General features: G+C 37.9%; 1 protein-coding gene across 1 annotated transcript in view; it reads right to left on the bottom strand.

The window, feature by feature from the left end:
- The window catches only part of LOC131437958 (G protein-coupled receptor kinase 1), a 198,263-nt gene extending 190,478 nt beyond the window's left edge, over nucleotides 1-7,785 (bottom strand). The window contains exon 1 of the mRNA XM_058607664.1: nucleotides 6,096-7,785. Coding sequence (XP_058463647.1) covers nucleotides 6,096-6,208 — 113 coding nt within the window. The 5' untranslated portion in view covers nucleotides 6,209-7,785. The remainder of the gene's footprint in view (nucleotides 1-6,095) is intronic.
- Between the last annotated feature and the right edge of the window lie 11,561 nt (nucleotides 7,786-19,346).

Genomic DNA, 19,346 nt, shown 5'->3' with positions numbered 1-19,346 from the left:
TTTGTTCAAATCGGTTCAGCCATCTCTGAGAAAATTGAGCGCGTTCAAATACAACGCTTTTTGTCGGTTACGTCACTTATAGAATCATATCTCCTGAACCAAAAATCACAGCCATTTGATCTTCGAACTTGATCAATGGCCCGACAGTAGCTTTCAAACGAGCCCAAGTTTGTTCAAATCGGTTCAGCCATCTCTGAGAAAATTGAGCGCGTTCAAATATCTTCGAAAAGTGCACACACATACACACACACACACATACACACACACACACACACACACAGACATTTTCCGATCTCGACGAACTGAGTCGAATGGTATATAACACTATGGGTCTCCGAGGCTCCGTTCGAAAGTCGGTTTTTCCAGCAATTCTAATACCTTTCTATAGAGAAAGGCAAAACCCTTCTTAGTCCACTTAGTGGAATTTTCATATATCTTGAAAAATCACCATAGGAGGGAGTACATGAAATTTTCGAAATCGAAAAAAAATTTTTGATGCCAAAAGGCTTAGAATTGCATGAAACGTCGAGATTTAGTGTCATCTCGAAAAAAAATTTTTTTGAAAAAGTCGACTTTTTGGGACTTAGAAAAAATATGAAAATTTTTCTAAGTCCCAGAAAGTTGATTTTTTCAAAAAAAAATTTTTTCGGGATAACACTAAATTTCGATGTTTTATGCAGTTTTAAGAGTTTTGGCATCAAAAAAAATTTTTTATTTTGGAAATTTCATGTACTCCCCCCTATGGTGCTTTTTCAAGATCGATAATTGTCAAACCTTTACCACCGGGCAGCACCCCTTAAGCATGTCCGATTTAGGTCAAATTTTGCATGAAGGCTTTTTTCGAGGTGCTTAAACTTTTGAGCACTAGAACTTTACGAAAATAGAGTTGATCCCAAAATTTTGGCACCCTTATATATACAAGAGCGGTAAAAATCAACGTGTTTTGTCGGTTACGTCACTTATACAATCATATTTCTGGAACCAAAAGTCACAACCATTTGATCTTCGAACTTGATCAATGGCACGACAGTAGCTTTCAAACGAGCCCAAGTTTGTTGAAATCGGATCAGCCATCTCTGAGAAAATTGAGCGCGTTCAAATACAACGCTTTTTGTCGGTTACGTCACTTATAGAATCATATCTCCGGAACCAAAAATCACAGCCATTTGATCTTCGAACTTGATCAATGGCCCGACAGTAGCTTTCAAACGAGCCCAAGTTTGTTCAAATCGGTTCAGCCATCTCTGAGAAAATTGAGCGCGTTCAAATACAACGCTTTTTGTCGGTTACGTCACTTATAGAATCATATCTCCTGAACCAAAAATCACAGCCATTTGATCTTCGAACTTGATCAATGGCCCGACAGTAGCTTTCAAACGAGCCCAAGTTTGTTCAAATCGGTTCAGCCATCTCTGAGAAAATTGAGCGCGTTCAAATATCTTCGAAAAGTGCACACACATACACACACACACACATACACACACACACATACACACACACACACACACACACACACACACACACACACACACACACAGACATTTTCCGATCTCGACGAACTGAGTCGAATGGTATATAACACTATGGGTCTCCGAGGCTCCGTTCGAAAGTCGGTTTTTCCAGCAATTCTAATACCTTTCTATAGAGAAAGGCAAAAACACTATTGTTGTGAATTTTTGAAGCTATCGAAAAATAAATTCGAGTGTTTAGCATAATAAAAATCTTTATTTGAACAACATTTTGTATTTTTTTAGAGGAAAAATATTGAGAAATAAGTCGGATAAGGAGTATTTTTAGTACGCTTTTTAGAAATCATGATTTGCGGTGTCCACTCTATCTCAGCGCAGACTTATCAGAAGTCAACAAATCAGCATAGTCATAGTTATAGTAGATGTTCTGCGTTTTTCAAAGACATCATGTTAACAAGACATCCAGCTCTCACATTTCACGAACAAGTCATTCGCAACAACCTTTTTTTGTGAGCATGGCACCCTCACGCGAGTCCGAATCGAATATTGTTCATACAAATAGGTGAGAGAAATGTCAAACTTAGGCGTGCGAAATAGCAGCACTGCGCACCCATACAATTAACATGATGTGTTCAATGTGATGTCGTGCGATGGCGTTGCTGAACTGAAGATTGGTTTCTGATTGATTTTTTTTTAATTCTCTGAATTCTTGGTGATTGTTTATTGTCAATTTCGATTTTTCATACAAAAAAAATCCACCATTTTGCAGCTGTAAAACGGCCCCGAATTAACAAAAAACAGGGTTTTGGTATTTAACATGTAGAAAAAGTGCGATTTCAAGCCAATGCACAGTTGTCCAAAACTGCAATTTCATGCCTTTAATTATTTGGCGGCCTTACCATGAACTTTTCCTTATTGGTGTCTTCTGCAATGTTGTAGGGGTTAATGACGCGGTCTTATGTGAATGAACGACCATGTTTCAGCACGCGTGTAAATAGAAAATAGAAAAATCAACTTTTACTGGAGGCAGATAGAGAGTTTTCGTCTTCGACAGTATTGTAACCATTTCCATTTCTGGTAACTTTGTTGAAGAAGACATTTCGCTAACTATAACCGTGAACCGCCTCAGTAACCCCTACAACTTTGCAGAAGATCCCAACAAGGGAAAGTTTATGGTAAGGTCGCCAAATAATTGAAAGTATGAAATTGCAGTTTTGAACCACTGTGCAATGGCACATTCTTTTTGCTTGCTATCCTATTCGATTATTTATGATCGCCAAAAGGGTGAGATAACTAAGTCCTTACAAGTTCCTATCCCGTGCCTATGTGTCCATGATGACATTTGGTCAATAGAACGGAGTCGACTGGGTGCTATTGTTTTACGCGTTAGTAGCAGAATGAGAGGGTGCAAAATGTCTTATACATTAAAGCCTGTTTCACATGGTGTGTCTCAACATTTCATTCTGTTTGTTTTTTTTTTTCATTTATTATATATTGCATTGTATTATATTATACTATGCTATTTATTTACATCAATAAAAATAATAGGCGGAGACACATTCTAGTACTGCGACGAAAAGTGGTGCGGATCTTTGCAGCGAAAGCCATTTCGCCGAAAGTAGTTTCGCCGAATAGGTCATTTCGCCGAAAGTCGTTTCACCGAAAGGGTCATTTCGCCGAAAGGGTAATTTCGAATACATCAAATTATTTTTTTGTGTTATTATGCCTCCTGTATAACTGATGTGGCGCAGCCACATAACCGAAACCAAGATGGCTCGGCGGCATAAAGCCGCCGAGGCGACGCCGGCTGAGTTGGCCCCCGACCCGCCGTCGGAAGCGGCGGCCTCTTGTGTACAAACCTGTAACCGCCTCGTTTGCCCGGTCTACTCAAAGCAAGGTTTCTTTGCTTTAGCTAGGTCCGAACGAGCGGTAGCGAGGTCGGACAGCACACGAATCAAATCGATTATTATTAAATATTTTTTTATTTAGTAAACGGAAAATACCTCATACATTTGTTTGGTAGATACCAATGGAATTGCTTTGATGATTAGTGCGTAATAGTCAACAAGTTTCTTTGGGAACTCCGTTCTGAGGTTCATGAAAATTCGAAGTATACACGATACACGGCTGAACCGAACACGGTGTGCAGCATACGAGAACATGTATTAAGAGTTGGATTGAAATGACTTCGATTCGTATTTCGGCCGTTCATGGCAACTCTGATGGATGGCAATGCAAGCAAGACAGTAACGTAATAATCTGATGCTACTTTTTTTATTTCATCCGAATTGGAGAAGTGCTAGTCAGCCAGGCCGTGCTGCATCAACCGAATCAAATAATAAGGAAGGAACAATGTCTGGGCTATACAGCGTGTGAGGTAGAACTTCCCAAATGACATTTTCATTAGAAAAGTAGGCTCGTTGCACATCGGTGTAACGTATAAGTCTTTTGCCAATGGCATTAACTTTACGTCAACTTAGCAGGTAATGTTGAACCACGAGGTGACATTAACAATTTAACATAAACTGCTATTGCACTGATGAGTCGAAAACGAAACGGAAATTAAATACCATTCTTGTTGATCGATTTACCTTTGGCCACGAAACAAGTGTTTGTCTCAACAATGGTTACCTGGTTAAAGTAAAATCTCTTTCCTTGGAGATTTTTTAGGCCAGCAAAAAGGCAGTTATCGCTGAGGGCCAAATTCGATAAATATGGTGTGTGCAGTAGCACTTTGAAACTTACGCAATTCGCCATGATTATCGTAATCGTTTTTGGTGGACAACAGCTTTCTCATAGAATCATCTTCAAGACGATTTCAATATTGGAACAATGCTTAGCTGGACATTATTGGATCTACCTCAATTCGGATCAAAACTGGATTTCTTGAAAAAATGTTATAATGAGACAATTTTGATGGCATCCTGTTTGAATCCACCTAGTGGTGTAATGATGCCTTTCTCATATCAAACCAACTTCATATATAATACTGTGGTATTCTTCAAAATAGTTTTTTTTTCGATTCTTGAAAGATTAACCAGAATCGGTTTTTGGCTGATTTAGAATTTTTTTCACGTTTTCTGTTTCGCTTCTTTAAGTGATGGTATAAAATTTTTAACACACTTTACCCTATATATCCGGAACAAGATGTCGGATCCGGATGAAATTCTGGAATTCCGTACAAGACCACAGGACCTTCCATTGAAACTTAAGTTTGCGAAAATTTGTCAAAACCATCGCTGAGAAATGTAAGTGAGATCCATTTGAGAAAATATGATCACTATTTCCTGTGCCTCCGGAATCGTAATCTGGGGACCAGGATAGCCAAAATCAGTTTGTTTGGCCGTCTACTGATAATAACTATCGAATGAAGTGGTTTTGGGATCAGTTTAGATTTTTTTCTTTGCTTTTTATTTCGCTCCTCTAAATGGTGGTATAATTTTTTTTACATACTATACCCTATAATTCCGCAACCGATAGTCGGATCCAAATGAAATTCAGAAGTTTTGTATGGGACCATAAGATCATTAATTTGAATTCAAGTTTGTCGAAATCGATCACACCATCTCTGAGAAAAGTGTGTAAGTAATTTTATATTGGAATTTTTACACTAATCACCTTATAATTCCGGAACCGAAAGTCGGATACAGATGGAATTCAGAAGTTTCGTGAAAGACCATGAGACCAGTCTTTTGAATCTAAGTCTGTTAAAATCAGTCACGCCATCTCTGAGAAATATTAGTACACATATTTTGATTTTTTGCGCATTTTACCCCCTTATTCCTAAACCAGAAGTCAGATCCAAACAAAGTTCAGGAATTTTGTATGGGAATATAAGAGCTTTCATTTGAATCTAAGACAGAGGGAATGCAAATTGCTTACCAAGAAAAAGTAAAATGGAAGCAAATTACGATAATACTTTCGTTTGAACACAAAACCGAAGCATTTGTGGTGGAAAAATAAATCCTTAAGACGAAATATTCCGAAATGTTCCTGTGTCATCCACCACTATTAAATTTTATTTAATAAAAAATCTCTAAGCATTTAAAAATGACATTCAATGTAAACCAGACTTTTAAACGAAACACCGGGGGCCGGTTGTCAAATACTACATGTTTACGATAATACAAGAATAACCAACGCATAAACTCCGCAGAGTCAAAAGAAACAATTATAAGCTCTTCTACCAGAGTAATCCTACAGAACCCATTCTCGACATTTTATCCCAAGCATTCTTTCAATTATCACACTCAACATGCTATAATCATGTCGGCATTCTTCGTATTTTCCATCGCCGAGCATGATCTCCGATTAGTGGCCTTTTGGAACCGGTTGGCCTCACAGTCCGATAGCTCGAAAAAATCCATCATAATAATTAGAATGATTCGCCCGGGCAAGTAACGATACAACGCTACCCACTACGACTATACTCGTAGTAGCGTATTGTCAATATCAGAAGAATGTCAACATGCTATCATTGTCACCGCAACAGGATAGGAGTAAACCAAACCCAATACAAATGTTTATTGCTCGAAAAGTGTAGTGGTCAGTATTCCAACCAACCACCAGCCCTTTCCGTGCTGTTTGCTCTTCTATATGTGTGTACTTCTTCAAAATGACACTCACCTGGGATCCGGCAGGATAATCTTTTTACTAGCTCTGGCTGCCGGCATGCATTTGGATTTCTCCATCGCCATCAGATAGCTGACATCGGCCAGCACTGCTTCGAGATCCGCCATCTTGAGTGACTGTTTTTGCGGTGTTGACCAGAACTGTCTCTTCCACTATTTCTCTCTCGTCTTCTCTTTTCAGTTACTATATAACACCATTGATAACACCCAGACTATTGGGGCAGAACAGAAAACACTAAACAAGCACAGGTTTCTTCCCCACTTTTCACGATACGAACTAAAAAAACTTTTAAAAAAGCACAGAAGGAAAGCTACTTTTCACTTTAACGAAAAGACTCCTTTGATTTTTTATTCAGCATTCAGGCGAATTTTTGCAGAAGACCGCGATCGCGTGAATAAACGAAATCGGTTTGCTCTTGTTGCTCCGTTGTTAAAGAAATAATATTGTATACAATTTCTGGTATATGTCGGTCAACGATTATTGCTGCTCTTCTTGGGCCAACAAACCACCCGCCGGTGTCTCTGCTTATACGGACAGTCGTTTCAAGTAAACACACTACACCAAGTCGATTTACAAAATAAAGCTTTCTTTCTACTAAAAATTGCAGGAAAATCTCACGTGAAAATACTGATTCTTTGGCACTTGTTTACTGATACCCTCCCGTTACTCACAATTTTACCACCCACTGTTCTATTTCCCAGCTGATTCCAACACTTCTGCGAATATGATGAGCAACAATTTTCTTTTTCGCTCCCAGCATAAACAAATGAATGGAGGAATTTATCGGCTGCTTATTGAGTATCAACTGGCACACACTAAAGCCAACGAACGGATGAGCTCATTAAAATCAACACATGGTACTCACGAAACTTCTCCTTACTTGTGAAGCTCTGACAATTTTAAAGTGCAACACTTCTCTCGCACAAGTAGAACGAACACGAAGATGGTACGAGAGAAATTAGCGCGAGAGCGCTCATCGACAAGTTACTCACGCGAATGAGTGTGACAAATCGCAAGTTTGTTGTTGTTATTGTACATTTTCTGATCTGGCAAACCAAAATTGTACTTAGCGTCACGCTGTAGTAATGTCAAGAGTCTTCTACGCGTGATTCCGAAGAACGAATAGTCGCACTAGGTTTCCATTTAAAAAATCCGCGAGCACGAACAGCTCCGAACTTCACCACGCTTATCACTTAGTTCAATCACTACATCACTGATAAAATTTGGCCGTCACTCTTGCAAGTGCTCTTCTTCTTCCTTGTGTCTTTCCAAACTCGAATGCACAACAGTCAGCAGCGACACCCACCAAAACAAAAACACACACACTAGCAGTGACTCTGTATATTGCTGCGTACAAGCGAAAAAATCCCACTCCTTTCAGCAGACGCAAAAAACCTGTTCGTAGAATACCGACCGGAACCACTAGAGCCAATCAGCAGATATGGCATCCAACGATCGACGTCGCATCACCACGTTTTCAGTGTCACTACTAACTAACTCCAACTTCAGTAGGATCTATTTTTTCTTCAAAATACTCCTTGCCTAATGTGTCTGAAAGCTTTTTTCTTATTTCTATTGCTTCCTCCTCTCTGCTATACCCTGAATGACCGAGAAACGCAGAAGGCCGGACAACTGTCACTTACCTTCCGAACGCGACAAACTCTGCTCACTCACTGAATGAAGGAAAGCTTCTCTGCAATGCATGTGGCTCCCCAATCGCGATTCAAGTAATACAAGAAATAGCAGTTCTGATGGGAGAGTGAGCTCCCCGGAATGCTCCATCATCCAGCGTCGGAGAGTTTAACCATAGGCTGGTTGTCAAATGTGACAGACAGATAATGATGGCATACAGCTTCGATCGTTTTTCTGTCAATTCCGGATTCTTTTCGTTTAATTCATAGACAGAAAATCTTTTTTTCAAGAACTTCGTCGATATCTTGAACATTCCCAAATGATATCCGAAGTCATTTTCTCATGCTTTGCCCTCTATTATCTATTACCATGCGGCTCTAGTACTCCCAAACGTAGCGCATTGCAGCAATAAGAACTTTCAGTTCACAGTTCAATCACTATATGTTTTTCTATTCCATATTGAGTTCAGGCTGAACGAATTAGTGGAAAATGTTCAGGCTCAGGCTTCTTCAGTAAACGCCTTCTAAACATTGATAACAATCTATAAGCATAATTTTTCGAAAGTCCGCCATGCTATTTTTGGTGTCACGTTGTATTTTTAAATTATTATTGAGCACCAATTTCACTTTCTTTGTCATACCCGAACAACCGCAACTAGGTTGAAGCCGGGTATAAATAAACACAATAAAATAAATCAAAATTAATTCATAATTGAATTATTTTGTCCATTGGTACGTCACTACACTTTCACTAAGGTGTAGTTATTATAAACAGATACCCATTCCGAATTACTTGTTGTACATTTAGGGATTTTGTTGGTTTGTGCAAAAAGCACATATTTTGTTTCTAAAGGGTGACTTTTTAAGAGCTTGAGAACTTTTTTAAACAATAAAACGCATAAAATTTGCAAAATCTCATCGGTTCTTTATTTTAAACGTTAGATTGGTACATGACATTTACTTTTTGAAGATAATTTCATTTAAATGTTGACCGCGGCTGCGTCTTAGGTGGTCCATTCGGAAAGTCCAATTTTGGGCAACTTTTTCGAGCATTTCGGCCGGAATAGCCCGAATTTCTTCGGAAATGTTGTCTTCCAAAGATGGAATAGTTACTGGCTTATTTCTGTAGACTTTAGACTTGACGTAGCCCCACAAAAAATAGTCTAAAGGCGTCAAATCGCATGATCTTGGTGGCCAACTTACCGGTCCATTTCTTGAGATGAATTGTTCTCCGAAGTTTTCCCTCAAAATGGCCATAGAATCGCGAGCTGTGTGGCATGTAGCGCCATCTTGTTGAAACCACATGTCAACCAAGTTCAGTTCTTCCATTTTTGGCAACAAAAAGTTTGTTAGCATCGAACGATAGCGATCGCCATTCACTGTAACGTTGCGTCCAACAGCATCTTTGAAAAAATACGGTCCAATGATTCCACCAGCGTACAAACCACACCAAACAGTGCATTTTTCGGGATGCATGGGCAGTTCTTGAACGGCTTCTGGTTGCTCTTCACTCCAAATGCGGCAATTTTGCTTATTTACGTAGCCATTCAACCAGAAATGAGCCTCATCGCTGAACAAAATTTGTCGATAAAAAAGCGGATTTTCCGAATGGACCACCTAAGACGCAGCCGCGGTCAACATTTAAATGAAATTATCTTCAAAAAGTAAATGTCATGTACCAATCTAACGTTTAAAATAAAGAACCGATGAGATTTTGCAAATTTTATGCGTTTTATTGTTTAAAAAAGTTCTCAAGCTCTTAAAAAATCACCCTGTATTTCTTCGCGTTTCGCCTTCGGCTCGTCAGTGCTTAAAGCAGTTCAAATTGAACTGCTATCTCGTGCCTAGCAATTCAACTTAAACCGCTAAGCAGTTTGTAGTTTTCATAGTTGTATCCGTTTAATAAGTTTGATTATATGAACTAATAATTACTGCAAATATAACGACGACGTTATTATTTAATTGCGTTAAGCAAAGTGAAATTGATTAAAAATTTTAATTAGGCAAAGTGAAATTGATTAAAATAGGTAATTCGTCGATTCAATGTGAGTTTCTATTTCGTTGAAAGTTGGACAGGATGAACGTTATTTTATAACTTATCAGCGTTCAAGTGTTTGAGAAGAATAATTTCACTAGAATAAAATTTGTTATCATAATTTAAGGTCTGAAGACAGAGAGTCACGTGTTGAGTTTTGAATCGACCACGTGGCTCGCTCAGTTTCCTTTGCGCATCATATTTATCTTGTACTCTCTCGTATATGAGCGAACTTCACCGGGTTGCCAGCATACATTTCATTATTTTGATGAGAAGTTTTTTGTCGTGAATACGACTTACTTTACTATGGGGTGCCTTTTCAAAATTAGCCATATGGAAGAATGGGCAGAACTTAATCGTGAATATCTCGACTTGTATTAAAGGCAGCAACATAATTCTTTCTCCATTTCATCACAAATATGATCAGGAATTTAGGATAATATTTTGAACAGTGTGAGATAACCACAAACAACTCAAATATTAAGTTTTCTCAAACTTTGAAAACCACGCGGAAAACTCTTTACTTTTGCTTGGCTTTTTCGCGCGAGGACGACGATTTTGAGGTAGTCAGGCACATATCTTCAACTGATTGCGTATAAAAGAGGAACCGTTGTCGAAATTTGATCATTTCTTCTTGTGCGTTGGATGCAAGCAGACGTCGTGGGACCAGCAGCTTCGGAGAGTGCACCTTCTGCGTGGTTAAAAACCTCAAACGATCAGGTCGCAACTCTCATTTAGACTTCAGTCGTCAGGTGGAGCAGTCGGCAATGAAAGCAGACCTTTTGCGTGGTATAAAGCCTCAAACGCTTAGGTCGTGCTTTCATTTGAACTTCAATCGTCGGGAGCAGCGGTCGTCAATAATGAGAGTTTTAGTTTTAGAATTGCAACTGATCTCTGAGTCTGTTCTGGGTTCTAAATTTAGTTCTTGAACTCAGGTCCAGTTCCTTATTCTAGAATTCTTCTATTCGGTTCTTTTTAGAACCATTATAATACTCTCAAAGAATTATGCGAAACATTGCTTTACTCTATACAACCCATTTGATAGTCGTGACGAAAAATCGTCTTCAAGTTTCAGAGCTTAGTTCCGGAATATGGGTTTAGAATTCAGAGCCTGTGTGCTGAACTGGATTCTGAAAAAAGATTCCGGAATTGATTTCAGTTTCGAAATTGAAGTTCTAGAACTAAAATCCAACTGAGTTCTGAGTCTGTTCTAAGTTCTGAATTTAGTTCTTGAACTCAGATCCAGTTCCTAGTCACAGAATTCTTCAAATCGGTTCTTTTTAGAACCATAATAATCGAATTCGAAAGTAGAAAGAAATTGTGTCAGTTTTATTCGTATTCACGACATCCAGTTATGTCTCTGACATTACACACCCGTACTTTTTTATTACATTAATCTATCGTATGGGTTGGACATTGCATGGATTCCAATGAACAATGAAAAAATATCCAACTTTCACAAAGATTGAATGTCTGTGTGTTTGGCAGCCTTGTCGAGCCAATTTTATTTCTCTCTCCTTTTTCAGAATGCTATCAGGAAACCAAAGCGAAAAAAAATGGCGGATGCATTGAAACTGACTTTGTTTCACAGAAATATACAAGACTTTATTTTTATCACGATAACATATATGTTTTTATGTACTAATCGCATCTAAACGAAATTATCTAGACTTTGTCACGGTAGATTTATGATACAATTGAAGGCTTTTAAGCCAAGATATTCGATGAACAAGTAGAGGTATGCATTTCCGAGCGTTCCAATTTTCAGCAGTTCTTCAGTCAGAAAAAAATACAACACGACCGCTAAACTCAATAAAAATTTCACAGAATATTTTCAACTGAATTTCGAAGACATTGTCAGGTGGGTTTTTCTATATTCTACACCGTTTCCAAGAAAATTCAATTTGAAACGGGAAAATAGCAAAAACCCAACCACTTTACGGTACTGTCCTCAGCCCTTAATTCTGCTATGCATGCTATGCATCTCACAACACTTTAAATCATGTATAATGAACATCACATCACAGATACACTGAAATAAAGATCTTATTTATATTCATTAGATTCGTCATACAAATCGTATGCATCGTATAATTCATAGAAGTCATAAGTAAACTTATAATCATTTTTAAAAATGTACGTAAAGGCTAAATCAGTGTAACCATATTAAATTGATAAGAATACCATATACAATGTATATGAAAACTCGATATAAATTATTCCATTACATAATGTATATTCATTAAATGTGACATATGGATCGTACACAGACATATGAAACATATGAAAACTGCACTTAGAAACTATATGATGTCCAATAAGCTTTGAATCTTCATAACTATCTTGAAATAATAAGAATATCATATACATGATAGGCGAAAATTCAAATTACTTATTCTAATATAATTTTAGTGTTTATTAGATTTACCATGTGAATCGCATGCAGATTATATTTTATAGAATCATAGCATTATTGGAAGCGTACAAAAAAACCCTAATCAGTAAGAAAAAGAGATGCTGGTTTCCAGCAGACAGGTGGTCAGATCTTTCAAATCCTAGCTAAGATATATCTTTACGGATCATAAGATATTAATAAAGTATGTTTAATTTCTGATAGTTTCGGAGCTGCACTTTTTCACTGTATATATCAGAAGGTGATCCCTTGCGGGCTTAACCAGTAGTATAACTCGGATCCTGAAAGAACAGTTCGATGATTTGCTATTCGTAGTGTATCTGGTTCACCTGGTACCAAAGAGATGTCCATCTCCTCTGTGTGACGAAAAGCAAGCGAAATTTCTCCCCTCGCACTGACAACTTCAACGAGAGCTCTTCTCTTTTACATATCATATATACACCACTGTTGTATAAAGTGTGCACGCGTCATGAGTGCGCGTGTTTATTTCTCTTTTACTTCTCGCACTGAATCGCACCAAAGTGCTAGAGCAGAGCTCTCAACACGGTGTACACGCCGGTAAGCACTCTGATTTACGGTTTGCGTAGAAGAAGCGTGGGGAACGCAAAATCAGCAAAAAAAAATTTATCAATGAATTTTCGTTTTTCCTTGCAAGATTTTCATAGCACGGCAAGTTCTACTCTCTATTAATTGAAATTCACAGAAGTGTTCGCTCACCATCACGCGCCAGTGATCACTTGGGTGTATTTAGGCGAGAGCACGTGAGAGCGGTTCATGCGAAGAGAATGTGGTTCTCTCACACCAGCTTCTTTCTACACAAGCACACACTCAAAGTCTGTCTATTGGACACTGAGAAGAAGTGCGCGTTCCTTTTTGTGTGGAGCCCACCGAATGCGTCTGCAGTGTAGAAACCACGACGCATTATAACTTTACATCAATTCAGTTTTAAAAATTTGCTTAAAATTTGATTAAATGCAACGGAGTTACTCATGTTTTTACAATGCTATTATAAAACTGAAATGGGCGATTATTAGACTCTAATGGGATTATTACTCTCATAGTTATTATTAAAATTTCGTTGCTCCAAAATATAGCATTGAATGTCGATGTATAGCACGACGGAAGGTTGTTGTAAAATAATGCTCAGTTACGTTTTGAATGCAAATTTAATGCACATTGCTTTAGAGGATGTAGGATTAGTGTAATTATACATTAACGATGTAAAAATAGAGTTGTAAATGTGCAGTGATATAATACATATGGTTACTTGGGTAGATGACGTGAATACGAATAAAACTGGTAAGCTTTTTTCACACATCCGAGTATAGCATGTACTAGTGATTGTGTGAAATTTCCAAACTTTCAATGCGTCACTTGCATAATTGTAATGATAAAACTGTAAGGAGAATCAGGAATCAGAACAAATTAGCTCAAATGGCACGTTTCCCTTTATATTTGGAGATTTGTGCCTTGCCATTAATTTGTTTTTAGCATCATTTTCCCGATATATAAGAGGGAAGGATTGAAGGGAAATGGTAAGGTTTGCACTGGGATGGGGAAAATTGACGACACAAAAACACAAAAAAGCAGAAGTAAATTCTGCACCCCTAAGGGATGCTGAACAATCTGTTGGGGATCACATTTAGTGGAAGCAGAAGTAAATTCTGAACCTCTACGAGGTTCCGAACAGTCTGCTGTAAAACCTATTTAGGTTTGTTACTTTGCGCGTTCTTTCTGATGAACGATGCACAGTTAATAAAACCTCCAACCGCCGAGAGGATTTAGAGATTTTACAAAAGCGACACCATTCTGTACTCCCGGAAGAATGCAGAACGCAGTATGTACGAGCAGAAGTAAATTCGGTACCCCATAAAGGATGCCAAACAATCTGCTAAACCCTATTTAAGGTGAATACAGAAAGGATTTGTTCACTACAAGAAGAACAATGAACCCTTCTGACTATAGCTCCTTATCACATTGGGTGAGAATATCCTTTTGTTGGCATGTTTGGATGCAGCCCAAGAACGAATCTTGTGCTTTATCCAACTAGTTGAAAGTGGTAAAGCTGCTTCGAACACAGTACAGTATTTACCAAGTGAATGAGACTGTTCTAGCCTCATTTCACCACAGTAGACACCAGTACCAGCACGACCATTCAACAGAGAACAGTCCGTATAACAAACTATGTGTTCATCAAGTTGTCGTTCCAAATAACCAGACAACCATTCCTCACGAAGAGGAAAAATGGAGAAATGCATGTGAGAGTTAGGTCAAATACAAATAATAATACCCCTAAGTCCCATATAAACGAATCGCCAATGTTTGGTTCACAGCATGAACAAGTAAGCCTAGCAAATATCTCCCTTTCGTTGCGATAGCGTGAAAATGTGAAAGGAGATCGTTTCTGGCAACGCTTTATGCTAGTTGCTACGGTGCAAAACAAACTTGTTTGTTTATCGTTGCTGTATTAAACTGCAACAATTAGTCTAAATATCGCCGGCTAATAAACCGAGAAGCTTTCGAAATGGTGAGAAGTTTCTTAGTAGAGGGATGTGACACACGAACAGGGTCGTCCGAAATTTCGCTTCATAGTTTTCCTAAGGATCAAAATATGTATGTAATATGTTTACATATTTTTCACTATAATAAACAGTAACTATAGTGAACTTGTTCTTACCCTTCAGTGTTGCTAGTTTTATAGAAAATTCGTTAAAGTACATTGTCACTCTGACAGTGTATCATGACAATGTACCGCACGATGCAAAATGTGTCCTTGAAAATTTGTCGGAGTACTCCGTATTATAATTTGTATTTGGTTAGGTCACTAGGAGTGAGTAAATACTCATCCCAGGTAACCATTTGAGACCACAAGCGAGTGTAGCTAGTAGCATAGTCTATAGGGTTATTGTTCCAAAGCCCTGTAACCTTAAGACGGTATGCACAAGATAATGCTTCTTGTTTTAGGAACACATGTAGTAGTTTAATTAACAGTAGCGCCTCTAGAGCAGCAGTAGGAGTTATCGTGAATGCTCCTGTCATCGCTATTAGGACCATCCTTTGGAGATGATTTAGCTTTGACTAAACTGTCGCAACTTCTCCTTTCTGCCACCACTCAAGACATCCGTATGCTAAAATTGGTCTAACGATAGTTGTGTAGATCCAATGAATTTATCTGGGTTTCAGTCTCCATGACTTTCCAAAAGCTCGTCTGCATTGGCCGAAAGCCTCGCAAACTTTTTTAATCCTGAAGTCAATGTGAGCAGACCAATTCAGTATTGAATCAAGAATAACCCCGACGTATTTAACTTGATCAACCACAGTGACCTCTGAACCGAAGAACTGTAACGGACGCGCTCCTGTGATTATCCTACGATAAGTGAAAAGCAGCATTGATGTTTTGCCCGGATTTACAGATAATCTAACCTGATAACACCATTGTTGAACAGATCGCTGGGCTTGCTGCATTAAATCAAAGAGAGTGATAATGCTTATACCGGTCATCAATATATGATAATCGTCGGCAAAACCATAAGTCGGAAATCCAAGGTTATTAAGTTTCCTTAACAAACCATCAGCGACTAGGTTCCAAGATATTCCGTTCACGACTGCATTGTTTAACCTCCTACAGCCATTCAGTCCTCGGCACGGAAATACACCTTGACTTAGGAGTTTTCTTTGCCTTTTACGACATGGAACAGGAAACCAGTGGATCAATTTTTGGTAGAAAATAATTCCGCCGGATGCCACACGGCTTACCTGTTTGGTGGACTTATACCACCGATACAGGTGGACCGTAGCATTATTCTTAGCCAGTTGGGAATCCGCTACCGACACTACACGGTTATCTAGGCTGCTCAGAAAGGGAAGTTTCAATGCGTCACTTGCATAATTGTAACGATAAAACTGTAAGGAGAAACACATAGAAGAAAAAATTAATGGATTGTGTAGGGGACACGACCGATTAAATAAAAAATGTAATGTTCAAATTCATTACAGAGTGCTCTTTTACATCGGTATGTAAACGCTGAATAACTTTCACATTTAACAACTGAAAATATTCCATATTTCTATGTGTCGGTTTTGCGCGATACGCTTTGTGCGATGATTCGTTCAATTCATGTGGTTGGAATTATTCGCAGCTTCTTTAGGCACTGAATTTCACATTAAAGCTCGTTCACATCAAACATTTTAGAAAACTTCAATTTTAAGTTATTGGTAGTTACCTCATACTCTGCGGAAAATTTCATTATAAATAACTGAGCATATTTCCGATAATATGGAAGAAAATGTTGTTGCGTTAAATACAGCAAGAGATATTCGCGATAAAATTCTACCCATTCTTGTACAGGCTACACTTTGAAAATGCGCCCCATAGTAAAGTAAGTCGTAGTCACGACAAAATAACTCAAACCATGACCGAAGAAATAAATTATCCTTGCTATTCCAGTTATTACATAAATATAAAGGGCGAAAAAATAGAAAGTACATAAACAAACCTATTTACCTACACTAGTATAGAAAATCATATCGCATTTTAGTTCTAACAAACTTTGAACTTACAGGTTACAAATAGCACTCCGAAATACTATGATCTGTGTCTGTTCCTATCTCGTGATACTATTGCTGAAATAGTGAAAATTTCATAGTGCCACTCGCCTTCCAAAACTGTATCGTAAATTTGACTACACACTTAAAACCATTTCTTAAGCTCGGCATAATAAAATGCCGAAACTGATCAGCAACACCTAAATTTGCTGATTGCCCAGTAATCAATACGCATGTTTCTGAACTTCGTTAAATGCATTCACTGATATTTCGGTAAAATGCTTCACTTTCACTTAAGTTTACGTTTCGTCTTCGACTCATCAGTGCGTCAGCAGATTATGTCGAACTGCTGACGCAAACCCCCGGATCAACATAATCCGCTGAGCAGACGTAAAGTTAATGCTATTTGCAAGACACTTTTTTTGTACACATGAAGTGTAACGTCTAACCTGACGTCTCGAACGAAACAAGTTTCGGCTTACTGGCCGTACAGATTGTGGTAATTTGAAGGGGAAAAAAAGTTTACTTTTACCCCCAAATTTATGCTAGGTGCACATAACCATTTTCACTTAAGTTTACGTTTCGTCTTCGACTCATCAGTGCGTCAGCAGATTATGTTGAACTGCTGACGCAAACCCCCGGATCAACATAATCCGCTGAGCAGACGTAAAGTTAATGCTATTTGCAAGACACTTTTTTTGTACACATGAAGTGTAACGTCTAACCTGACGTCTCGAACGAAACAAGTTTCGGCTTACTGGCCGTACAGATTGTGGTAATTTGAAGGGGAAAAAAGTTTACTTTTACTCCCAAATTTATGCTAGGTGCACATAACCATTTTCACTTAAGCTTCACTTTGCCGAAATTTGGCATAATTGCTTGCTGAATTTATCAGTAAACAACAGATATGCCGACATCAGCAGAGACGTTTGCCGAGATTTCGTAATATGCGCTAGCTGTTGCCGAGATTCAGCACGACAGCTGTCATTTATTGCCACGTTACATTTTCGCTACGCATTGCGCGATTATTTTCTGATGAATTTCTCGAGTGAAAAAATGGATAATCTTCGAAGAAACGTGTAACCACTTGCAAGTAAAAATATTGAATAAATATAGTGACATGTTTCGCTTTATAAAAAGCGACTTTATCAGATCACATTATAAGGGAAAAACACCCAACACGGGGTTAAAAGAGTCCTCGAGACAAAACTTTGAGGCATATGCGAAAAAATAACCCAATGCATGGACAAATTCAATAGATCAAAGTAAGTTTATTTTTTGAATTTTTTTAAGTGTCGTGCCGGCACTGAACCGAACCGGATATATGTGAATTATGGCACACTGGTCGAAATGATAACAATGCAATTAATCTCGCGCTCCACCAAGCGGTGAGTGCGGTCATTTTAGAAAGTACCGGGAACAGACCAGTTTTTTTTAATATTTGTAAGCACATACATGTCTTTATTATTTATCTTTGGTAGGGAGACCTTTTTTCGTTCACCAAAATGATTCCGATCAGCTATTATGCAACGGGAAACGTGTTTAAATAAATTTTCTTGGATTTTACAGTTCTGTTTGAAAGTCGAAGATTCCGGTTATCATTTTATATAAAGAGTGATAAACGTGGAAACCGATTGGTAATTAATGGAAGAGAAAGTAAACAATAAAGAGAAACTGTCACTTGCTTTTACGACCTTTTGAAAAATCAACCTAGAATTCCCTACCTATCCCTCACTGCTGGGAAACAAAGAATTCATTTGATGGTGAGCGACCAGTACACGACTCCTAAGAAGTAGTCAAATATATGTCACTCTTGATATTGTAAATTCTTACTCACCATTACTCAGTTGCCCAAAATAAGTAAAATCAAATCAATTTTTACTAAATCTAAGCCTACATTGCACAGTATTATATGCAAATAAAAATACTGTTAATACATTTACCATTTGTATAAGTATTTTGATTTTATTTTGAAAGAAAAAATGCTTCTACTATTTGCATCAAATGCAGATAGCTTTTGTATTATTATGAGCACACTATCATTCTAACAAAACATGATCATAATTAAAACGAATAGCATTTTATAATCAAAGCAGAACCACTTTCGAAATAAAAGTTTTCCAGCTCTAAGATTGATAGTTTTTACTCTTTGTAAATGATAACCAATGAAAGCTCGACGCAGAATCATTACTTTGAAACAAGAACCATGTGAAAACCATTCCAATAACTTCGAGAAATCGATTTGAGCTTTGACTTGTGATCTTCTATGTAGAAGCCTTAGTATCAACTGCAGGCCCAGGTAAAATTCATTCACAGTAACAGTAATAAATTTGAAATATGAAAAGTGATTCGAAACAACCGATAGTAGCAACGCACTTGATTTCCTTTCAAATAGTTTGTCAAGGCTACACAACTGAAAGAATTGTAATTTGGTATGTATGATCTTTGACCGATGTGAAAAATGCAGTTTATGAACAAATAATTTTAAAATTTATCTCTATTCTAAAAGATATTAGGATATTCAACTAAACCGGTCAAATAAAGCGTGACACTGATTAGCAAAAACACATAACAAAATGTTCATTAAATGAAGAGCATATTTAATGAACATTTTGTTAACG

Source organism: Malaya genurostris, chromosome 3, assembly GCF_030247185.1.
Source record: "Malaya genurostris strain Urasoe2022 chromosome 3, Malgen_1.1, whole genome shotgun sequence".
Taxonomy (NCBI): Eukaryota; Metazoa; Arthropoda; class Insecta; order Diptera; family Culicidae; genus Malaya; species Malaya genurostris.
Note: the sequence above shows the minus strand (reverse complement) of the source record. Positions and strands in the feature narration are given on the sequence as shown.